The following is a 24232-nucleotide window of genomic DNA, read 5'->3' as shown; positions in this document are numbered from 1 at the left end:
CACACCAGCAATCCTTGAATCAGGGAGTGCAGGTGTCGCATGGAGTGAGGGCACTGCCGAGAGAAGAAGCCACAGACTTTTCCTCAAAAGGTACTCTAACTGATAGTTTAGGGAAGAAAATAAGGGAATGTGGCAAAAGTTCAAAAGGGTATCCTACAATCCAGGCAAAACATTCCACCAGAGTACTGACTCAGCACATACTTACTAATCCACAACACTTAGTCAAAATCCAATCCCTCCAGCTTTGAGCTGCCCAAAACAGAGGGAGCAAGAAGAGAGAAGTGTTCTCACTGTCCCTGCCGATCTGAGGCTGGGTTAGGGGCTCCAGGAGGTGTGGTGTGTTGGAGTTTTCCTGGCTGCTTTTAACTGGCAGCTGCTCCAGGGCTTTCTCCTGTGGGTTCCAGTAGCTGCCATGAGGGATAGGTACCTCCCTGAGGTTCGACCCATCCCTTCCCACCTCCACACACACCCCTAGGGTGGTTCCGACCCAACAATTACTGATCCAGTGCCTCACAGCGTATCTATTAGAAATTTTATTAATTGCTGGTGAGAACCAACTGGAATCTGAATGTCTGGGCCATTATTACGTGTGTATTATAGGATTCCACTTGCTGGATTTCAGTCTCCCCTGGACTGTGACCGTAATGCTCTTGCAAATCAGCCACCTGGATTGGATCAGATGAGATAATTTTTTGTGTGTGATTTCCCACTCCACCCTGAGGTCCAGTGGATTCAGATGGGGTTGAAGGAGATAAAGTCATCTTTCCCTGGTTCTCTGTTGTCGGGATCACACCAAATGTTTTTATCCTGTGTACAGCTGCTGTACTTATTCTGGAACTTTGATATCTTGGTCACTGTATATGGCACCATTTTAGTAGCAGTTTGCTAACGCTGACCATCGTCTGTGGTTTCAGTTTTAATTAGGGGTCAGAAATGTTACTTCCTCATCATCAAATGACTCTTTATCAGAATACCAGATCCATTTGCTGTCTTCCAACTCCTTCGTTGGATACAGAAAGTCAGTTATGAGACTGTGGTTCTGCAAATGTTTGTATGTATCACTTAGGACTTGGTATTTCTGAAAAAAGTCAGATTTGCAACTCTGGATCCAAATTGTGCAAGTACCTCAGGAAAGATGACTGTCAGGTGAGTTCTAGGTGCTTCGGTGTATTTAAGCCTTTGTGCTACAGTGTCAAGGCTTCCTTTTGTGTCTGTTTTTAGTAGAGACATTCTAGAATTTCCAGACTGACAGTGGCAGAGCAAAAGCTGATTTTTGAGAGGAACTACGGGATCAAAGACAGTTTTTTTTTCTGTGTCATTTCCAGTCATTTGAAAGCTTTCTTTAACTTTACCATATTTAGATGACTTGAGAATTTTACATTTTACAAAGCCAAAACTTGAATTCATGCCGTACACAGGATTTCATTTACTCTTAGTTCAAAATCAAAGATAGAATCAGTGCATAAATTACAACATTTTTTAAGAGACTCTTAAGTGTTCCCTATGCTCATTAGGCTTAATTGTGTAGAAACATCTTCATTTTTGAGGTCAAGATGGAAGTGCTCTGCAGTGTCACTTATTCATTATGTGTGACAGATTATATCATGTTTGACATATCTTTTGACTGCAAATGAAGGTTCTTTAAATGTGCTGATTTACATATTTGAATCCCGTTTAGAACTACCATGAAGTCACCATTAGTGCCCGTCCTTAACTTGTGCTGTTCCTTGCTGCAGCTTTCAAGTTCTGCCTGCAGTACACGCGCAAGGCCGAGTTCCGTAAGCTCTGCGACAACCTGCGGATGCACCTGGGGCAGATCCAGCGCCACCACAACCAGAGCACAGCCATCAACCTCAACAATCCCGACAGCCAGTCCATGCACCTGGAGACCAGGCTTGTGCAGCTCGACAGTGCCATCAGCATGGAGCTGTGGCAGGTATGCACAGGACTCTCTCTCCCCATCACACTGTGCCCTCCGGCCTTGCCAGAACCTGCTCCGTGCAGTTCACGGTCCATGGTACACGTAGCAAGGTGGAGAAAGGATGATAGCTAAAGAATGAAGTTTTAATGTCTAGAACATGGTGCTACTTGCATGTTGAATGCTTAGTCTGATGGTCCTGTGTTTCAAACCAAGCTTTGCTCGGAGCAGTAAATGGTAGAGTAGCTGAAGTCACTTGGAGTTGTGACAGTGAGGAGCCTGGAGAAGAGGAGGCTCAGGGGAGACCTCCTCACTCTCCAACTCCCTGACAGGAGGGGGGAGCCAGGGGGGAGTTGGTCTCTTCTCCCAGGCAATGATCAGTAAGACAAGAGGGCAGGCTCTGCCAGGGGAGGTTTAGGTTGGATATGAGGAAGGAATTCTTTACAGAGAGGGCAATCAGGCATTTGAGTGGGCTGCCCAGGGAAGGGGTGGATTCTCCATCCCTGGAGGTTTTTAAGATGAGACTGGATGTGGCATCAGTACCATGGGTTGGGAACCACGGCGGGGTTGGATCAAGGGTTGGACTTGATGATCTCAGAGGTCTTTTCCAACCCAGCTGATTCTGGGATTCTATGATGACACCTTCACCTCTGCCAACATTTCTAACATCAAATTCCTTAAAAAGCCAAGAAATTCCTTTAAAAGCCAAGGCTGTAGTTTTTTGGGTTTGTGAATTTGGAGGATGTTCTCTGTTGTGCTGTTTCCATTTTAGGGGTTTAGGTAATTACATCTAAGGCATTTCCAAGTTTTCCTGTGTTTTAGGGAAACTATACCCTTTTTTGATCACAAAAACTATTTTTATGAAAAATGCTAAAGCCAATAAATAGTACAATTGATATAGTAGTAGAATAGTAGAACTTTTGTTATTTCATTTTTGGTTTTTTTCTTCTCCCTTTGGTTTGTAGCTTGAAAATCTGAAAGAAACAAGTTTTTGAAAAATTACACAAACTAATCATTAAATTCTAAGCATATAGTTAATGGAGTTGCAGTATGTCCAAATGATTTCTTTATTAGGAAAGAAGTATGTAATTTCAGGTAGCTGGCAAAACTGAAGTCTTATAATCTTTAATGAATTCATATTTTTCTTTTTTTTTTTGGGTGTTGCAAAAAACTTCCTAAAAGTGTATTTGTTTTTTTTTCTCTTTAGGAAGCTTTCAAAGCAGTGGAAGATATTCATGGACTATTTGCACTGTCTAAGAAACCACCCAAACCACAACTGATGGCAAATTACTATCACAAAGTTTCAACTGTCTTCTGGAAATCAGGAAATGCTCTCTTTCATGCATCCACCCTTCACCGACTTTATCACTTATCAAGAGAAATGCGAAAGAATCTCACACAAGAGGAGATGCAGAGGTGGGGAAGGATATATAATGTGATCTTAGATTCTAATTTTAACCCCCTAGGTTCAAAAATAAACTAAAATGTACCCCAAAAGAAGCAGATGACAGGCATGACCTATGAGCAGCTCTGCCTAAATTGGCCACTACTAATTGCCTCAAAAGAAATCTAGAGCAAGAAGGATGTTTTACAGAGCTACAGTGTAAGTATTGTGAACACCAGGATCACCTTAGTTGAGCTTCCTTCTCTCACTGCCTTGGAAGCTAAGCAAGTCAATGAGTGTCTGGGTTTTTTGTTTCCTCTTTCTCTTCTGAGTGGTGGGATTTATTTCACAAGATTTCACAGTAGCTAATGTAAACTTTGCATGGGCAAAGGGCCTTTAATTTTTTGGTAATAGGGATGAACTGGCAAGGCTTTTGAGGTGTGCAGAATCATTGACTGCTTTAACCTCTGAAGTTCATCTACAGGCCTTTATAGAATCAAAACCTGGTCATAATAATACTTGATGGAAATTCTTACATTCCTGTTCACTTGGGCAGTAGGACCAGAATTTAAGTATTTACATCAAAAAGTACATCTGTCTTACACTGTAAATTTTAAAAATAAATTCACTCAAAATGACTGGGATGGATTTGCATCTGAAAGTTTTTAAAGGTGCTGCTTTGTGCCATTTTCATTACTTTATAGGGTTTCGGTATTTACAGAAGCAGCTTAAATTTCTTTATAATTTCTTTGTATATATACATATGTACATACATATCAAAGTTACAAAACTCTTTCCTCTTGTTCCTGAGGAACACTGCATTCTGTCCTCTCATGGTGCAGGTGGCATCCTGGTTATTGCTGGTATTTTTACACAGTTTTGCATTATAAATGCTACTCGTTCCTCTCTTGAATTGGCACGTACATGAACAGGAATTATTAAGTGTTCACTTGCAGTTCATCTCTTGTGCTTCTACTTTGTCAACAGGATGTCTACTCGAGTCCTTTTGGCCACTCTGTCAATCCCTATAACTCCTGAGAGGACGGATATCGCTCGCCTCCTGGACATGGATGGCATCATCGTGGAGAAACAGCGGCGCTTGGCAACCCTGCTGGGGCTGCAGGCCCCACCCACCCGTGCCAGTCTCATCAATGATATGGTAGGTGGTGGCCAGGGGAGCAGCTTTATAACACTGTGTCCTGTTTTCCTTCTGGAGCACTGTGCCTGGTTGGGGGACAGCAGTGTGGTTCGTGTGTGACTTACGGTGCGGCGTTAAACCTGCAGATTCACAGGGACTGTTTGGAAATGGCAGTGACAGTGAATTCTTGGGTGCACTAAAGAGTCAGATTCCAGATTACCCTTTATGTCACCCAAGCAACAAATGTCGTTTTGAAATTCTGAGGGGTCTGAAATGAGTTATGAACTAGAACTTTGGGGTTTTTTTTCCCTTCTCTAAGGTGTGTAATTAACTGAACCAAATGTTTCTTTTTTAAATGTATTTTGGATAAGCACAGGTCATATATCAAGTGGCAGACCATGCAAATCTAAGTGATTATGAAAACTTCCTTGTGTTTAATTTGAAGGGAGGCTGGATTGATCTATCCTCAGACCCCCCAGATACTCATAAACAAATCAGACATCATCATAGGTATTTTCAGAGAGTGGTTGAATTTTTTGCAGTCCTTCACATGCATGTCTAAAACATACATTCAAAGCTCATTTTGCAGTGTAAGTTAATTCTTCTTCAGTACCTCTCCAGTTTGCCTCGAAACCACAACTTAAGGCTTCAGAAATTTAATCATGAATAGAGGTGTGTGATTTTAGTTTGGGCTAGGATTTTAGATTGTAGGCCTACAAGTGTATTAGGCCTTATGTTTTGGAAATGGCTAAGCTGAGGATGGTGCTCTAGTTTGTTTACCTTGTTTATATGTTTTATGTCTCCTTTTCCATTTTTAAATACATTTAAGTGATGTAATGTAGAGTTACTGTCACTGCAGTTCAGAATGTTGCAATGAGAAGTAATCTGTATTGAAATGTACATGTGGTGCCTGTTTAACTTCTTGAATATGAAAGTCTTAAAGCATAACTGTTGGCTAATATTGCATTTATTTTGAGATCTTTGGATTTTTTTTGCTGACTGTAGGTCAGGTTCAACGTAGTGCAATATGTTGTCCCAGAAGTGAAAGAACTTTACAACTGGCTTGAAGTAGACTTTCACCCGCTCAAGTTAAGCGCCCGTGTCAGCAAGGTAGGTTTGGCAGCTCTGTGTGGTAACTGGTCTTGACTAATAGTCTGTTATTTGAATATTGATTTGTGGTAAATATCAGCTGGCATCTTCTATTGCCAGATTTTTCAAAAGTAGGCTTGATTTGGTTGGGTTCCGTTGTGACGTGCTGGTGACATCTGATATACGAGTTGCACCACGTTATTGAAACAGAATAAAAATTCACTCAGGTCTCTAGGGTGCTCTTCAGAGGGTCCCATAAAGATGCAGAGTTTTGGGAATGTATCAGAAGGTTTTTTTGGTGGAGGTGATAGTCAGTTAATTCTGTTTAAATATGGAAAGTGAGAAAGCTGTGTGCACGCACGTGCAGGTGAGTGGGTTGTGTGCAAAGTGGAAAGATATACCAGTGACTTTTCACTGTTAAAATACAGAGGTTTAGGAGGTAGAATAATGTGAGAGCTGTTGATTAGGTTAGTGCAAATTTTGCAATTGATGAAGCACATCATGTTCTTTTTCTTCAATAGTGGGAACAAAGATAATTGAGGTGCTAAAAAGAACTTGAAGGTAAATTAGCAGTGTGGTAAACGTTGCCAGTACTGTCAGTCGCCTTCATACAAAACCTGTTTGCTATCCATTATAAATGAGTGTTCTGTCAGATGCACTTCAGTAAAACCCTGCACTCCCTGGGCAGAAGTGCTGTTGTTTCATAGGGTGTAAACCAGAAATATTTATGAGCCATGCTTTGTACTTTAATGGTGAAGTTTGTACGGGTCGATGCAGATGGAGTAACTTTTCAGACTTTTGGTAGGTTCTCAACTGGGTGAAAGACCAAGCTGAAAAGGAACCTGAACTGCAGCTCTATGTTCCTCACCTGCAAAACAATACCATTCTTCGCCTTCTGCAGCAGGTACGAGTAAAGAAAAGGTAGATTCCCAAGTATACATAAGTTAGTAAATGCTTTGGAAGGAGAGGAAGTTGGAAACTTTCATGCTGAAGTAATTTTTTTCCCATCAAGTAGAAGACCATTATGATTTTGAGATTTTCTTTTCCCCAGTGTATAACCTGTATTTTCAGATTGTACATTGTTTAGGTACAGCCATAGTAGCTGTACTTGATAGTGGGGTACAGTGATGTAATCCCTTGCCTGTTTTTTCTTCATTACTTACCAAACTTCTTAAAACTTCGCTTTGGAGTAAGGTCTGGGGGGGGGTATTTTGCTTTGGTTTTTGGTTTATTTTGATTTTTTTTGTATCTAAGTGTTTTATAGGATGCACATTTCATTGACCTGCTTTCGTTACAAGTGAGAGCAGTGTTATTTCTGGTGTGCTAAAGAAACAGTTGAAGGCTAATTAGCAGCATAGCTGTGTGTAGTTACTGCTGCCAGTCTCCTTCATACAAAGCAGCCATGCAGGAATGGCATGTAATCTTAGGTTAAGTTTGAATACAGTACAGAAATAAAATCCTGAAAGAGCATTTGCTATTGTATTATTATGTATACATTCATTTGTTGACAGTTTGGTAAATTAACTCTAAGGCCTGTACAACAACTTATGTTTCTGATTTCTTTTTATTGAGAAAAAATGCCTGATGGTTCTGTTCCCACTCAGGTGGCCCAGATTTATCAGAGCATTGAGTTTGCTCGCCTGTGTACCCTGGTTCCTTTCGTGGATGCTTTCACGCTGGAGCGTTGTATCGTGGATGCTGCCAGGCACTGTGACTTACAAGTAGGTGCTGTCAAAAGACTCATGAGAAGTTGTGAATGGGCTCACATGAATTACATGGGATGCAAATGAGCTGGCTGACGTGTAACCCAAGGAAAAGAATTGATTCTGATAGATGGAGATAAGCTAGAGTGACACTATATTAAGAACTGAAGATTATTTGCATTCTCATGTGTATTTTTGATTTAGGTCAACAGCCATTAATGTAAGTCCAGTAGAACTAGAAGTTGAAAATAAAATTTGTGGAAATTTGCCCTGTTAACCCCAGTCATTTAGTCCACCATATCCTGAAGCAAGTTTAACGAACAGGGATGTGAATTGCTGCCTGTGCTGCATTAGTTGTGCAAGACTGAAAAGCCAGCAGTTGCTGACGTTGGTTTGTGTCTCACCAAGGGACTGAAGTGAAGCACCAGTGTCTGAGGTGTGCACTGGTAAAGTGTCTGTGTTGAGAGAACAACAATGAGGTGCAGGTAGTTTTTAGTTGAGGTTGCTTAGTAATTATCCATTTAGGTTTTTAGATGAGGCTGAGTTAATTCACTTAGGTTAACACAGAACCTGAATTTATATTTCAGATGTGTTGCAGTTCCCTGCACTAAAGTTAGGGTTCTTGTTTTGTGTATTGCTGATGTGGAGGAAGAGGCAAGAGTGGTTTGCTTGAAGTGCTCATTTCATGGAATCATTGGAATTTCAGCCTCTTCCAGGAAGAAGGATTTTTTTTTTTTTTGATTGGTTGGTTGGGGTTTTTTCCTGTATAAACCATAGAAATAAAACAAACTTTTATTCACAGTGCTATATTTCTCCTACTAATTTGGCATTTCTCATAGAATGGTGTAGCTAATTTTTTTTTAGAGTAATTTCTGCTTATAGCTTCTGTTGACTCGTATTGGTCATAGACAGAGCAACAGAGAAATTGTTCAATAATTAATACAATCATTTCCTTCCCTTTTTTTTTTGTGAAGGTTCGCCTTGATCACACCACCCGGACACTGAGTTTTGGTTCAGATTTGAATTACTGTACTAGAGAAGATGCCCCACTAGGCCCTCAGCTCCAAAGCATGCCTTCTGAGCAGATTAGAAACCAGTTGACTGCTATGTCCTCAGCTCTGGCTAAGGCTCTTGCAGTCATTAAGCCTCCTCACCTAATGGTAAGTTGTTTAAAGTGTTATGAGAATGTTGACAAAATCTGGCATTTTCCCTGTGTGCACTGTGTGATGTTCATCTGCTGCCTTTATCCAGCCTTTTTTTAAATTTTTGCTTGTCTGATTAACTGTTCCTTCCTGTAATCTGTTCTCAGTGCAGTGGTAAAGAGTGTTGTTCTGCTGTCCCATCCCTTCAGAACAAACAGTTGATCCTTGAGGTGTTCATACATACACATGTATGGTCACATTCATGAATTTATTAGTGATAAAGTGTCCTTCTGCATCTGCTACATGCTCACCTGTTCTAACAGAGCTCTAACAGCTTTTCTGGTTTAGCAAGGCAAGCTTGTCTTGAAGTTGTGAGATCATACTTGAAGGAGTTCCTTGGTTTATCTTTCCTTGGCACAGGAATGGCAGTGAGCTCTCTAAACGATTAATTTAACGTGACACTGCGAGGATTTGAGGAGGTGCTCTTGTACATTTGTTTTATTTTCAGAAGTGTACTGCTCTGTTTTTCAGAGCATTTTGGTAATGATCTCTGATCTAATTTGACAGTAATGATGGGCTGCATTTGCCTGTTTGTGGATTAAGTAGAAACATAAGCTAATAACACTTAAAGCTTATATTTTAATGAATGTGTTTTCTCAGATTAGATGTTCATTTTACTTTCATTTTTTTCAGCCTAGTGGTAATCAGTTATTTGTGCTCGTAACAAAGTCATTCTTAAAAAAACTCATCTAGTTAGTGTTTGGTTATAATTAAAATCATGAGTTGCCAGTCTTGCATGTATCAGGCTTAGGATATACCAAATAATAACTTTCCCACAGGTGAGCCTACAGAGCTAGGATTTGTTTAAAATTTTACATGCATATTTGAAAATCCAAGAGCCTGCTTCCTTTATTCCTCCTGGAGAAACTGCTGTTTTGAAGAACCTGGAATGTAACTTTAAGAGTGGAGTCTAAAAACATGAACAAAAGATCCCCCAGCACAAGAACTGCCCTGTCCTTGTCACTCCCTGTTCTCCTCCCTGGGGCTCTTGGCTTCAAGGTTGGACTCACATTTCAGGTTCTCCAGAGCCCTGTAGCAGCAAGGTGTAAATCAGCCTCAGATTTCCAGCATGCTTTGGTCGTGGCAAGTTAAACCTTCACTTCTCTTACAAGAGCAGTGGTAATTTTTTCTTTTGCTTTGTGTTTATGAAAGATTTCGTAGCAAACATATCAAATTTTTTTTCCGTATGGGAAAAAAAGGCTGATTGCAAGATGTCCATGTTAGATTCTTTATACAGGTTGAAATACTTAGTGATCTTCTTCAAATATAAACACACAAAGTAGAACTGTATCATGACACCTAATGCTGACTTACTTGTGTTAGTTTGAACATGCATTACCTGTTTTATAGTGTTTAAGATAAAAAATACTTCCATGTAGGTTTTCTCCTAAAAAGATTTAACTAGTGATTGGTATTAGTGAGATGGTGATTTTGAAAGAAAAAAACATGCTTTTATCTGTACATTCATGGGTAGAAATGACAATCTCACACTTGATATGTTGGTACAGGAAGCTGAATAACATAAATGACATAAGTGCTGGTCATTGTGCCTGTAAAACTGGAGAACAGTATCAAGTTTAATATCAATCTGTTCGGTTAGAGAAGCTACAGAACAAGTTGATATCCTTTTTTCCTTCATCATTCAGATCAAAACTTTTCAGTCTTTTCAAGTGCTTAAGAACTTTTAATTTGCCACATTTGTTATAGTTCGCAAAATCGTTAAATTAATTTTCACTTTCCCGTTTCTGGCACCTCCCTTTATCTTTGAATGTTTGCAGATCTGCCACAAAGCATGGATGTTTGAGTGTTTTTGTTGAATGCCCTAGAAGTGACAGATTACTAAAAATACCTCTGAAGGGGCTCACGTTTCACGACTGCATTTCATGATCAGCATGACTGGGGGAGTGTAGAGAGCTGATTGGGCTGCAGTGTTTTGCTGCTTGATGGAGCTGGCACAATTACACCTCCTCATGTGTACAGCATGAATCTCCACAAAGAACTGTGTGGGTACTCTGGAGAAGGCTGCTGAAAGAATAGTCTACATGCTAATATCTAGAAGCCTAGTGCTTTTTATAAGGTCATTACAATGGGTTTATATACAATGTTTATACCTAAATTGGTGACTCATTTTTTTATCATCTCACAGACAGTGCTTCGTGTCAATTAGGATATTTTCCTCTTATATTAGTGTGTCTGGAAAATAACAAAACTCTAAAAACAAAGGAGCTTTGGTGAAATACAGTCCATGTGGTGGTATGCTTGCAGACACATGCAGAGTCAATCAGGATTGACCCCCCATGCCCCTTCCAGTTAGGAATTTCACTATCAGTAACATCTGGGTGTGCAATATTTTTGGGTGGAAAAATGTAAACCATTACACCTAAGCCATGTTGCAGAATATTGTCTTTTACAGACAACAGGGTTCCAGTCAGTTGATACTACTTTGGATGCCACTTGGACGAGGGATTAGATTTGCCATCACACTTGTATTTCCGTTTGGAGAATACAATGAACTTTGAGTTTTCTTTGAGAAGCGTTTGCTATCTTTTGTGCCTTTTTAAAGAGGTGCAGCATACATCATTGTCTTCTTTTTAATTTAAATTCAGCAAGAGAAGGAAGAACAACATCAGCTGGCAGTCACCGCCTTCTTGAAAAACTCGAGGAAGGAGCATCAGCGCATTCTGGCGCGGCGTCAGACCATAGAGGAGAGAAAAGAGCGCCTGGAGAGTCTGAACATCCAGCGGGAGAAGGAAGAGCTGGAACAGCGGGAGGCAGAGCTGCAGAAAGTCCGCAAAGCTGAAGAGGAGAGGCTGCGCCAGGAGGCCAAGGAGAGGGAGAAGGAGCGGATCCTGCAGGAGCATGAGCAGATCAAAAAGAAGACTGTTCGGGAGCGCCTGGAGCAGATCAAGAAAACTGAACTGGGAGCCAAAGCCTTTAAAGATATTGATATTGAGGTAAGTGACTTGTTGGTGCACTGTTGAGTTATTTTCTTACCCTTTCGGTGCTACATTGCTGGGCTGCCTGAATTTCATGGGGTTTTCTGGGTTTATACTGTAACTGGTCTTAAAAACAGCCTCTCTTGAAAGTGAGACAGTGTAAGTAAACCTGAATTCTGGGTTTAGGTGGGATCTTTTTTTACCTGTGGGAATAAAATCCAGCTTGTTTGGTTCGTTGGTTGGTTGGTTGGTTGGTTTGGTTTTTGTTGTCCCTTTTTATTTGTTTGTTTGGGGGAGGTTCATTTTGGGTGTTTTGTTTTGTTTCCCTCTCTCCTGTTGCTTAAATGGTATCTGAAATACAAAATAGACCTCCACATCCAATTCTGTAGTATCTGGACTGTGTCTCAATTAAAAATCAACATTAAATGCTTTATAGAGCTTCTTAAAAATAAAATACAAGTTGCCCAGAAGAGAAGAAAAGAAACAGAATGTTCCTGAAGCAAATTATTTTAAAAGTTAAAGGGGAAAACTGCAGAGAAGCTTAAGTAAATAAGTAAACAAACAAATCATGTTTGCAACAGAAAAAATGTTTGCTTTATTTTGTATTGATAACTTTACTTGATTGTAGGATCTTGAAGAATTGGATCCTGACTTCATTATGGCTAAACAAGTTGAACAGCTAGAAAAAGAAAAGAAGGAACTTCAGGAACGTCTGAAGAATCAGGAGAAAAAGGTACAAAGTAGGAAGGGTACAAACCCATGTCCATTCACAATTTAGTGAATGTGAACTCCTGTGTTGATATACATATGTGCATATATATATAAAATACTGATGTTGGAAATATTATTGTTTGAAACTAAAAAAGGATAAATTATTATAAACCATCTGAGCTTCCAGTTTCAGTGCAAAAGTCTGTTCTAATTAATGGAGTTGATTTGAAACAGGACCCTTAAGCTGTATGTGAACCAAGTCTTAGGTGGGAAGACTTGCAATTGGAAAATGTTCAGGGAAGATTAAATGTTCGGAGGAGGAGAGGTCATTGTGGAGAAACTAAATTAATTAACTGTGTTAGTCCTCACTGAAACAGAAGAAATTCCACTGCTAGAGCCCTTCTAGATGGCAGAAAAGCATCTGTCTGAAATGTGGATGGCTATAAAGGTGTGAGAAATGTGTCATAGGAAATAGAAACACGTGACCTGGGCAAGGTGAGACTCACCCAGGACTTCCTGCTGTATTCAAGAAGGAAACAGGGGTTATATGATACATTTGGTGCCTTGGGCCACTTAAAACTGACTCGATAGCAAAAAGTGGCAGGTTAGTTAGAAGGGTTCCAGTGAGGATCTTTTACACTGCAGGCCTGTAAACCTGTTGCTCATTCTGGGCAAAACAGCAGAAAATACATGAAACAGTACAGTTAGTGGTCACCTGTGTAAATATGATCTTTCTCTACCTGGAAAAGCACACAGCTTCTGTAAAAGAACTGTAAGCCAGGACTTCCTCTTGGAGTTCTCTGAAGCTGTCAAAACAAACATGAGTTAGGGTGATCTGATGGGTGTAACTAAGTTGGATTTCCAAAATTCCAAAAATTTCCAAAAAAGCTTTTTGCAGAGTTCTTCACCAAAAAAACATTTATCAGCTGTGGTACAAAAGGAAATGCCCTTGAAGATGTTCTGGTTCGATAGATATAAAACTTTATGTAGGGAAAGGAGGAAAAAAAAATCCCCCAGTCATTAGCTTGGAATGTTAGATGGTGGGCTCCAAACTTAACATTCTCAGCCAGCAGTAAGGACTTGGTTCTTCTGCATTTGGAGCACTGTCTGCAGCTCTGCTCTCTGTCTCTAAAAGGATGCAGTTCAACTGGAAATTAGACAGGAGGCCAACAAGAATTAACCATGGTGTGGATTGGCTTCTGTGTGAGAAGTGTCCATGTAAAAGGGTACCCCTCTGTCTGAAACATTTCTCAGGAGAGGATGTGGTGTCAGTCTGTAAGAGTGTCCCTGCTGTAAGAGCTGATGTTGGAAGCAGTTGTTCTTGCACTGACTACAAGGTGTAGTGGAGTAGGAAGCATCAAAGGAAGCAGCAGGAGTCATGTTCAGAGCTGTTTGTAGTAGAGGGTGAGTCTTCATGCTGTGAGCCACAGACACACAGGAGTCCTTTCCAAAGGACATTGTTGTATATGAAAAGCTTCTTTGAGTTCAGAGGGACAGGAGGAGAAATCCACTGATGCTTAAAATATAAAAAAGCTTCCAACACAGGAAATGCTGGGAGCTGATGCTGAGAGAGTATTGTAAATGTGCCTGTCTCTATTCCTGCATCCTTGCCTAGGGGAGCACTTAGTTGCTGGTGCTAGAGGCAGTTTTTCAGTTAAGTGGGCCTTTGATGTGGTCCAGCGTGGTTGTTATGTAGCCATAATATATCAGATATATTGGAAAAGCCTCCAGATAGTAGGGTTTTCTTCGAGGGATGCTGAAGATGGAGTCTTCCAGATTTGGGCTTTGTATTATGACATGCTAAAGGTGTGTTATCTTTATTTAGATTGACTATTTTGAAAGAGCGAAGCGCCTAGAAGAAATTCCTTTGATAAAGACTGCATATGAGGAACAAAGAGTGCATGATATGGAGCTGTGGGAGCAACAGGAAGAAGAAAGGGTAAGAATTTTTTGTTCAGATTTTTAGCAATGAATGAAAAATAGTGGGTTTTGCACTGTCTTTTTTTCCCCCAGCTCATTCCAAGAGAAGAAAGAATGAAGTGTTGGCTTCACGACCGGATTGTGCTGGGACAGTAATATCTTCTGTCTTGGCTCTGAAAGAGGAAAAGATAATTTCTCTTTCTAGTGGCTGAGGTAGATTGAATCCAAATGCACGGTAAAGTTATACTTTCTGTATTTTCTATTTTTAGATCACCACCCTGCAGTTGGAGCGTGAGAAAGCCCTTGAGCACAAGAGCAGACTCTCCAGGATGTTGGAGGATAGAGATTTATTTGAAGCCAGGCTCAAAGCATCCCGAAGAACAGTTTATGAGGTACATTAGACATGGCACTGTAACAAAGTATTCCCCTAAAGTGAGGAACTAACACTGTGACCAAGTGATTCTTCATGAAACTAGAAACAAATTAGTATCTAAAATGGCTCAGAACTGTGGAATTGTTTATTTTCTGCTTTGACTATTTAAAAAAAGGAAATTCTGTGCACCCATTCCTAGACATTATCATTTACAGTTTTTGACAATTTCTGAAATAGCTTATATGGGAAAAAAGGTAAATCATTCGTTTCAATACAGCTATTTGTAACTGATCATTAGTGACATAAAGACAGCCAGCTGTATCTGCACAAGTACTTGGACTTACTGTGCTGATGGCATAGTAGTGACAATAACACTGAAGCTGAGAAACAGGTGGAAATTCTTCTCTATGGTTTTTAATTTGTGTGTTTGAATCTGGAAATTATTTTGACAGTTCAAGTATTTTTTTTTGTTCAAGCGATGTTTATTTTGTGATTGCAAAATTTAAAAACTAATGAGATCACAAGGTCAGGGAAAGAGCTGTTCCTCTGTTTCTTGCTCTACATTTTAAAATTTCACATTTTCTGAGACTGTTTATAGCTTTGAATATTTGACTGTGTTGCTGTAAGAACTGGCTTTATCACAAAGAAATGGAAAAGGTATTTTGTTAAAATAAAGTAGTAACTGCATATGATACTAAGTAAAATATTTTAGATACAGGTAGAATATTATTTAGGCAATTCCTGTTCAGAAAAAGCAGATAAAGGACTAAAATTGTGTATGATGATTTGATTGTCTTCTAAGTTGGAGTATATTCTCTTAAAATGAATTGCAGAAGAGGTTGAAATGGCAAACAGGTAGTTGTTTTTCAGTGGAGCAGCGTTAAAATGTTGCAGCTGGTTTGTGTTTCTCTGTAGCTTTATTTAGCTCTCCAGCTGCTGTCCTGTTGCTTTCTTAGACAAGGCAGGTGTGGTGTTCTCAGGTGTGGTGTTGGTGTTTCAGGATAAGCTCAAGCAGTTCCAGGAGCGGTTGGCAGAAGAGAGGCGGAATCGCCTGGAGGAGCGCAAGAAACAGCGCAAAGAGGAGAGACGGATCACTTACTACAGAGAGAAGGAGGAGGAGGAGCAAAGGTTACGAGAAGAGCAGCTGCTTAAAGGTGTGACTGGGAACATTATTATTTTATCCTTTGCACCCTCGACCCATTCCATCTGTGTAACACAGCTAGTGTCTGGTGTCCCTGTGTCACAGTTTGGAGGAAATCTTTTCAGCTTCCAGTCAGTGGAGCAGACTGTTCATTGCTGTTAGATACTGTGCCTTTACATGTTACCTCACCTCCTGAACGCTTACCTGTGCAGCACAGAGGTGAAGGTAAAGTCTGGTAGCAGGGAGGGAAAATGAAAGCATATCAATGCTTCCTGCCCTGCCCTTCTCCCAGCCATGAATAAAGGAGGTGATAAAGTAGGGGAGGCTAGTGAAAAATTGAGTCTTTGATTTTAGCCTTTAGTTTGAGCTCTGGCCACTTCTCTGTGCACATCTTAAGGAGAAAAGAAAGGGAATGTTGGTGTCATATCAAGAACTCCAGAGCTGTAAGCAACTTGCACACCTTTCTTTGTGAAATGCTTTGTCTGATAGCCCATTTCAGGGCTTTAGAAGAGAAGACATGATTGGCATCCTGTAAGGTGAATTTCTGTCCTATTCGTCACTTGGAGGATTAAGATTTCATGTGTCAAAGATCATAATCATGTGGTATTTAAAAAACAAACGAAAACCAAAGCAGTCATGAGTATCAAATTTGACACTGGTAGCTGGTTTTTTTGTTTGGTCTTACCTAAGGAAGGGATCCTCCACCATGGTTGTATAATTACTTCTGTTGTAACTGGCACATTTGTGGTCTCTACATGGAATTAACATAAGGGTACTGGAACTTTTTCTTCCTTGCTAGCTGTTCAAGGTGTCTCATTAATGGATGTATCAGGGCTCCTTTTCCTATTGCTTTGGAGTTAAGATACTTTCAGAGAACAGGTTCTATGGTTTGTTAAACTCATCACGTGAAATGCTTGGATTTGTTCTTTTATGAGGAGTCAAAGTGTATGTTGTGACTGTTCTGTGGGTACAGCACAGCACTGGAGTTTGTCTTGGTGAGCTTTAGCTGTGTTTCCCCCTGGGCAGAGCGCGAGGAGAAGGAGCGCATCGAGCGCGAGAAGCGCGAGCAGGAGCAGCGGGAATACCAGGAGAGGGTCAAGAAGCTGGAGGAGCTGGAGAAGAAAAAACGTCAGAGGGAAATGGAGATCGAGGAAAGGGAGCGTCGTCGGGAAGAGGAAAGGAGAGGCTTGGATGACCCATTTTCAAGGAAGGTGGGTAATACCTGCAGGTTTGTTTTCTTTCTGGCTGCTCCTCTAGATTATTTGGAGGATGATGTTAGCATTGCAGAATTGTCGGGGGTTTTGGCTTTTAGGTTGTGTGAGTGGCTAGTTCAATAGTTAAATTATTGTCACTCACTGTCAGGATCTGGAATCTGGAGCTTAGTATTAGTGTAAAATAAAGAAACTACTAAGAGCTCCAAGCTGTTTAAAAACTAAACAATTAAAGGCTAAAACGAGTATTGGATAACATTGTCTTTAACACAAGAGGAAAACTATATTGGAAGCAAGTGCAGTAACTCATGACAAAGTCAGAAATTAAAGTAGATATTGAAGGAAAATTCCAGACTAAACATAAACTCATAGTTTTATATTTTAAAACAAAAGAAACACGCAATAACATAAAACGGGGTGTGTGGAACTTTCTGCTTACAAATATAAATTGGATTGGGAGAAATGTTATCCCAATCCAACAGGAAACAAAGCAAAAGTTAATTGCAAATGAATGTTTAATGATTGAAAAGAATGTAACTAAGTACCATAAGCCTTCTACACTCCACTTTTTCAGAACTTATCATTCAAGAGAACTAGTTTAAAATTTCATCCACCATAGCCTTTCTCTTTGTTTAATACATACTTCATTAACACCACAAAGATAAGTTATCAGAGCTTGTGTAACTAGTTTTGATAGTCTGTCAAGTAAATAATCATTAGGGGTATTTTTCACATAAGAAGTCTCCTAGCCATGGGCACTTGATTGTATGGAAAAGCTGGCTCAGGTTCCAAGAGAGATATCTGTACCACTTCAGAAATTCCATTTGCAGTTCTGGGATTCCTTGCTCACTGTTGTTGGTTGGGGTCACTTCAAAAGCATTTAAAGAGACAACCACAGAGAGTGGATCTGCAAGATCTTGGGTAACCTGTGTATTTCCCCATACTGACAATAAAAATATTTTCCAAAGAAAGATTGAAAACTATGAAGAGGCTGTGTGACTATGTGAAACCAGGTATTTTAGGTGGTTCACCTAATTAGTTTATTGTGTGGAATTAAGGAATAAACAGCTGTGTTAGAAATAGTTTAAGTGGTTTGTCTTTATCCAGCAATGGAGAGAGTAATTTTAGCTTCATTTTAAAAGAATACAGATTAATTATTGCCCTGCCCAGTGAGAATCACTAATACCTCACCTGTTCTGTGCATACTGGGAACAAAATGGTCCCTGTCATAGAGAGCTCTCAGTGTATTTAGTTATATTTCCTGATCAGATTAGAAAGCACAAAACCAAATCATTCCTTGAATTCATTCCTACCATGATGAAGCTCCAGGAAAAGTGAAAGTTTTAGAACCTCTCTTTTAGTCACCAGGTGGTAGCTATGGCTGACTAGCTATTGTTCATACACTTGTTCATAAACTTGTTAGTGTATTTGCAAATATCCTACCCTACTGGTGAGGAATGTGGCACAGAGGGAACCACATTATTGGTTAAACTGCACCAGAAACAATCAAGTCAGTCAGTTAAGACCATACTTTAGTTCTTCAGTCTCCTGATAGTACAGTATTCTCTACAGCGTGACTAGTGAGTTTTTAATGACATTGTATGCTCTAAAAGTAAATTATATGTTGAAAATCTTCATTTTTAAAGTACTCAGAGAGAATGTTCCTAATTTCTTTGGACACAGGAGTCTCGTTGGGGTGACAGGGAGTCTGAAAGCTCCTGGAGGAGAGGAGGGGAGCCAGAATCCGAATGGCGCCGAGCACCAGTGGAAAGGTAACCAGGGGGTTACTAAGAACCAGTTGTGTTGGGCTCAAAGTATGTAGGCTCCCATGGTGTTGCCACTGCTAAAATTGCAATAACTGAGTAGTACCTCTTGTCTTTACATCTCTGAAGGTTGCCTTGTATTAAAAAGTTGCTTTATAAGGATCTCGAAAAGAGAGAGAGGTTTTATCGTGGAGCTGCATTCAGATAACATTCCTGGTTTATTTAGCTGAGATATATGAAGCTACCAGACATCTTCTGTGTGTGATAACTTGCTTACTTGGTTTCCTTTTTAAAGTAAAAATTCCTCCCCCACTCAAACATTGGTGTCAGTTGTATAAATACAGAATGGGGAAGGATGACAAGCAAATGCAGGGCTCCTGGATGATGAAACTCTTTGAGATTTTCCATTTAGAAAACTGACAGTAATGTATAAGAATAGTAAAGTCAAAATTCGGAATCTTAACCTGTGCAAGTCCCAGAGTGAGTCACAGGGCAGAAAATACGTGCCATAAATTAAACAAAGTTCTGAAGGACTGTATTGAACAGAGAAGAGCAAATTTCTGAAGGTACTTCGCACTATAAAAAAAAAAGAAATCCTTGCTTGTTTACATCTGTGTATTTTGGGGATTTTGGATATGTTCACTAATAGTGAAAACTGTTTATATGGTTGTAGAAAATAAGATTTTTAACATATGTCCATTTCTCTGCTCCACATCAGGATGAGCTGTAGCTAAAAATTTTCTGGTGGTGCACATCTAGTTGTCCTTAAAAGCCTTTGCTAGTGGAGATAACACTGCTGGTTCTCATTGGCAATATGTTTTATGGCTTCATTAGCCATCCAGGTAGATAGATTTTTATAAATGTCTTACCCTAATTTCCAGTGCAGCAATTTAAATCCATTAGTGCGTCCTATGACTCCAGTGGAAGCAAATTAATTTACTCCTACTCTCTCTAGTAATTTTTTTTAATGAGTTGGAAAAGTATGATCTCTCAATAAACAATAGCATTCCATCTTTCCTTAAAAGCTGTGTTGCCATTCCTGGTAGGGATTCACTTTCTCTTCATCTGCAAAATGTCAAAATTGGATGAAATTCCTGGGTGAAGCCTTTAACTACTCACATACTGTGAAAGTTGTGGCTGCCCCATCCCTGGAAGTGTCCAAGGCCAGGTTGGACAGGGCTCTGAGCAACCTGATTTAGTGGAAAGTGTCCCTGCCTGTGGCAAGGGCTTGGAATGAAATGATCTTTAGGGTCTTTTCCAACCCAGACCAGTCTGTGATTCTGTGAAGTGTTTAATGCATCTATTTATATGCCTCAATGCAATTTTTTTTCACATAGAATGATACAGGTTGTCTTAGTCATTTCTCATTTAACTTCTGTAAAAAGGGAGCCAAGTGATTGCCGAGGAGTTAAAATTGGGAATATTTTGCATTATTATGTAGCAAGTTTGGTAAAACTTTCCTCTTTCCTTTTACCAAAATGAACATACTGAGGAATAGTGAAAGGATGTATTGATAAAAGTAAAACTCCATATCTCTACATAATTTTAAGTAAAGGAATGTTTCTCAATTATTTTCTATTTGCTGAATTTAGGAAATACCAAAGTAAAAGTGATGATGCTCAGTCATAATTGCAGCAGAAAGGTGCACTCCTTAGTAGTCCCTAGTCTGCCTTCAGTTGGATTTTAACCCTAAAGGGAAAATGTGTTGGATACAAAGACAGCACTGCAAACCTAGCTGAGTAAAGTAATGCCAACATGAATTTCTGGATCAAGTGATAAAGGCAGTAACACAGATGACAGAGCATCAGATTTAATTTGCAGCATGTATCTAGCTGTAAGTGCAGCTATTGGATATATATTCCTTAAAAAGTCCTTATGGATGCTGATGCAAGGAGAAAAGCTCTAAAATTTGTGTGACAGGCAATTTGTGATGGAAATGGCACAGTCCTGGTCGAATGTGCCATATTGGCACACACATCCTTACAGTCACAGAGCAAGCAACTGTACTACAGCACAGCCCCCAGAGTGCTGAATTCCAGGTATCAGCGTGTTCCAGTGTTCTCAGTCTTTTCCAGGCGTGTTACCAGGTGCAAGAAGAAACAAATTACAGTCAGAAGGGTCCAGCAAGGGCTGTCTATCTCTTGGACAGGGAGCAGCTTTATTCAGAGTTATGATTAGGCTGCCAGTATTTGTTCCTCCCCTGTGCAGGAAAGGTAGCTTAGTTATAAAAACTGAAAGAGGAAAACAAAACTAACGATGTAGTAAAATTTTATACAGAGGAGAAGAAAGGTTAACGTAGAAGTGCTGTGTAGGAGTTAAACTGAAAGCCAGCTGATTTAGTAGAAAAAGTCATTTTATGGTGGTACCTCTTGTTCTTTCTCTAGTTGACAGAAAATCCGTAAAATACCCTCAGGAAGTAGACCCATTGAAACAATGAAATGGCAACTGATACAGACTCACTAAAAGGGGCAGGGCACCCTTGGCACAGCTCATCAGTTACTGTGCCACAGATTGCAGTCCCAGAGGATCAACAAATACTCACGTGCTTGTAGTCAAGAAATCCTAGAAATTAAAAATACACAGAAAAGGGGAGTTGACCTCTGTTTGCTGTTTGCCTGAACTGAGCAAAACAAAATTACAAACCTGTAACAGTGGTAGACACTGTAGTGTGAACTTTGCCAGCAGGTTTCTGCTTTATTGGGTAAAGCTGTCTGCATGCTTTAGCTCTTGTAGATCTGTGTGTGGGGATTTTAGAGGTTATTTAAAAATGGGTTATATAAGAGAGACTGGCTTGATTTATAAGAGGGAAAGAAGGGCAAAAGCTGAAACGAACACTGAAGTTGTCAAACGAGAAAAAACAGTAAAAACAACAGAGACATAATTTCACCTGCGAGTAATAGTTTAAAAATTAGAGTAGCAATAGCGATTTAAAAATCCTAAACCCTGAAACAATACCTGAATGAATTAAATACTTGTTCATTTGATGAAACTGATAACTCTGTATGTCTTTTATGGCAAAATAATAAGACTTTTCAAAGGAGAAGATTATCCAATTTGAGTCTAAATGGAAATTAACAATTTCCATGGCTTGGCTTTTATCTCACAGATCAATGGTAATTGCATTCCCCCTTATTCTTCCAAAACTAGGAGATGCACTGCTTGCTATTGCTCAAAATTCTTGAGAGGCAGAGTTGTCACAAACTGTTGCCTCTTTGTTCTCACCTCTTCGAGTCCTACATCTGTTGTTTTGTAGCAAGTCATTGCTGTTCTTTTGTTTACATTCTAGTATCATAGTGAATTTCTAAACATGGGGGTGTTTTTTCCTTGTGTTTTGGGTTTGATTTTGTTTTTTTTAAATCCATGAGGTTCAGCTCCAGTGCAGCTTCTCTTCTGCCAAGAAAAACCTAGCAGTACGTTTCTGTGATGTACTATTCCTTGTTCCTTTTTATTGCTGAGGGAGGTTAATTTCCAGAAATAAATTGATCTGGTGACAAAACCAAGGATAAATGTATGTGTAAAATCCTGGAGACAGTAAACTAAATGATGTGTCCAGGGAAGTGACAAGAGTGAAAGGTTCTAACTGTTCAGCTGTGTCTGATCTTTTCAGTGTTACAAGTCCAAACGTATTTCAAAGATGAACTGATGGCTCCACAGCCCAGGGAAAATGCTCACCGATTCTGTACTTCCCATGTACATCCCAGTAAGGAGAGCCCTTGGAAGCACTGACAGCCTGCCAGGGCCTGGGGCACCCTGCTTGCTATCAGGCAGTAGCTGTGGATTCGCTCACGAGTTCACTGCGTTGTCCTGCCTAGTTGTGGAGCCTTGTCAGTGAAGGTATTACCAATCCTTTGGGCTGGAACTGTGCCCAAGCATGAGAAAACAGGGATTGGACTGTGGGGTTGGTATGTCATGAAGGAGGAGAAAACTTAATTCATGGTTGTAGGGTTTTTAATACTCATTCTTTGAGACTTAGCTTGAGTTTGTCAGATTAGGCTCGGTGTTGCAGCAAATAACCAACAGGGGACTGCAGTTATCCCCTTCAAACTGTAGTTTTGAAGGAGATAGTAAACTGCTCAGTCTTTACAGGAGGGGTGGTGACCTACTGCCTTCCCATAACAGTGAAGGCAATTACAGAGTGCACTTGGAAACTGCACACTCTGTAGATGTGTTTGCAGTGGCTCATCAAGCACACGCAGTCAGGAATGGCTTTGAGGGGTTGATACTGTTGATGTAAAGCTTTCCTGGATGTCAGCTTCTACTTGTTCTCTGGTTTTGTAGAGATTGGCGTCGAGGAGAGCCAAGGGATGATGAAAGACCTTTCCGGCGAGGGGATGATCTGCCTCGCCGGGGGGATGACCTACCCCGACGTGGTCCTGCGGAGGAAAAGGAACGTCCTTCCACCGAATCAGCGGAGGACAGGCCACCGAGGCGAGAAGGGGACGAGGACAGGCCTCCTAGGCGGGAAGGGGAAGAGGACAGGCCGCCCAGACGAGGATTGGATGATGACAGGCCACCCAGGCGTGCCTTGGATGATGACAGAGGGAGCTGGCGAGCTGCGGATGACGACAGGGGTCCCAGGCGTGGAATGGATGACGACAGGCCGCCCAGACGTGCTATGGATGATGACAGGGGTCCCAGGCGTGGAATGGATGATGACAGGCCGCCCAGACGTGCTTTGGATGACGACAGGGGTCCCCGGCGCGGGCTGGACGACGACAGGCCACCCCGGCGCGGCTTGGACGATGACAGAGGGAGCTGGCGAGCCGCGGACGACGACAGAGGGCCTCGGCGTGGAATGGATGATGACAGGCCACCCAGACGGGCTCTGGATGATGACAGGCCACCCAGGCGTGGGCTGGATGATGACAGGGGCAGCTGGAGAGCTGCGGATGATGACAGGGGTCCCCGGCGAGGGCTGGATGACGACAGAGGGCCCAGGCGAGGGCTGGATGACGACAGAGGGCCCAGGCGAGGGCTGGATGACGACAGAGGGCCCAGGCGAGGGCTGGATGACGACAGAGGGCCCAGGCGTGGTATGGATGACGACAGGGGGCCGTGGCGTAACGCTGACGATGACAGGCTCTCCAGGAGAGACGATGACAGGGGGCCGTGGCGTGGTGGTGATGATTCAAGGCCAGGTCCTTGGAGGCCATTTGGTAAACCAGGTAAAATACAGCAATATAGTAACCTTCCCTCTGAAGTGTGTGTTACCCTGAGAGGTAATGGATGTAATGTACTTGGTGCAGAGGTGGGAGAATCAGCTCTGAAAACATCTGGATTAATTTGGCTAAAGGGGATACTCCTTTACTTAGTATAATTAAACCTTTTAATTGGGTTGAATTAAAAAAAAAAACCAAACAAATAGCAGTGTCTGTTGCTTGCCTGGAAGATACCTAAAGGTCCCAGAGTAATGCTGATCACTTACTTCCCTATGTGCAAAACCAAAATAAGTTGAATGCTCTGATGGGAGAGAAACATTCTCACTAGATTAGCACACGTTGGGACTCTTACCCTACCCCTTCTATGTGTCTGAAATGAACCTCCTTCAAAGGAGGATTTTGGTACCTCATTCAGGTGGGTCTGGTTTTAATAATCCCTCTTTATGTGTACAGAGATATTCCTGGTTTTAACATTCCTTTTCTGGTTTTGTGTTGACCCTTCTTTAAAGTCCTGCTTGGAGTGAAGTTTTGACTAGAAGACTGTCTGAGGTCCCTTAAAGTCTGAATTATCCTATTCTTAGATC

At 40.9% G+C, this 24232-nt stretch overlaps 1 protein-coding gene and 1 non-coding gene across 3 annotated transcripts in view; both read left to right on the top strand.

The window, feature by feature from the left end:
- Nucleotides 1-24232, top strand: part of EIF3A (eukaryotic translation initiation factor 3 subunit A) — a 36481-nt gene that overhangs the window by 8148 nt on the left and 4101 nt on the right. Inside the window, exons 5-20 of one of the 2 annotated variants that reach the window (XM_051800371.1) lie at nt 1737-1936; nt 3126-3334; nt 4290-4461; nt 5446-5550; nt 6335-6433; nt 7134-7250; nt 8207-8392; nt 11041-11388; nt 11999-12103; nt 13907-14020; nt 14271-14393; nt 15375-15528; nt 16542-16726; nt 18410-18498; nt 22768-23390; nt 23451-23654. In XM_051800371.1, coding sequence (XP_051656331.1) covers nt 1737-1936; nt 3126-3334; nt 4290-4461; nt 5446-5550; nt 6335-6433; nt 7134-7250; nt 8207-8392; nt 11041-11388; nt 11999-12103; nt 13907-14020; nt 14271-14393; nt 15375-15528; nt 16542-16726; nt 18410-18498; nt 22768-23390; nt 23451-23654 — 3033 coding nt within the window. Of the gene's footprint in view, nt 1-1736; nt 1937-3125; nt 3335-4289; nt 4462-5445; nt 5551-6334; nt 6434-7133; nt 7251-8206; nt 8393-11040; nt 11389-11998; nt 12104-13906; nt 14021-14270; nt 14394-15374; nt 15529-16541; nt 16727-18409; nt 18499-22767; nt 23655-24232 lie in introns of both variants that reach the window. The other variant, XM_051800370.1, reaches the window with a different exon arrangement.
- On the top strand, nt 6795-6926 carry LOC127477256 (small nucleolar RNA SNORA19). The gene has a single exon (XR_007906905.1). It is a non-coding gene; the product is annotated as a small nucleolar RNA SNORA19 (small nucleolar RNA).

The sequence above is a fragment of the Manacus candei genome, unplaced genomic scaffold (genome assembly GCF_025592945.1).
Source record: "Manacus candei isolate 608988 ecotype Guabito, Panama unplaced genomic scaffold, ASM2559294v1 h1tg000050l, whole genome shotgun sequence".
In the NCBI taxonomy this organism is placed as follows: Eukaryota; Metazoa; Chordata; class Aves; order Passeriformes; family Pipridae; genus Manacus; species Manacus candei.
This window is presented reverse-complemented; position numbering and strand designations above follow the sequence as displayed.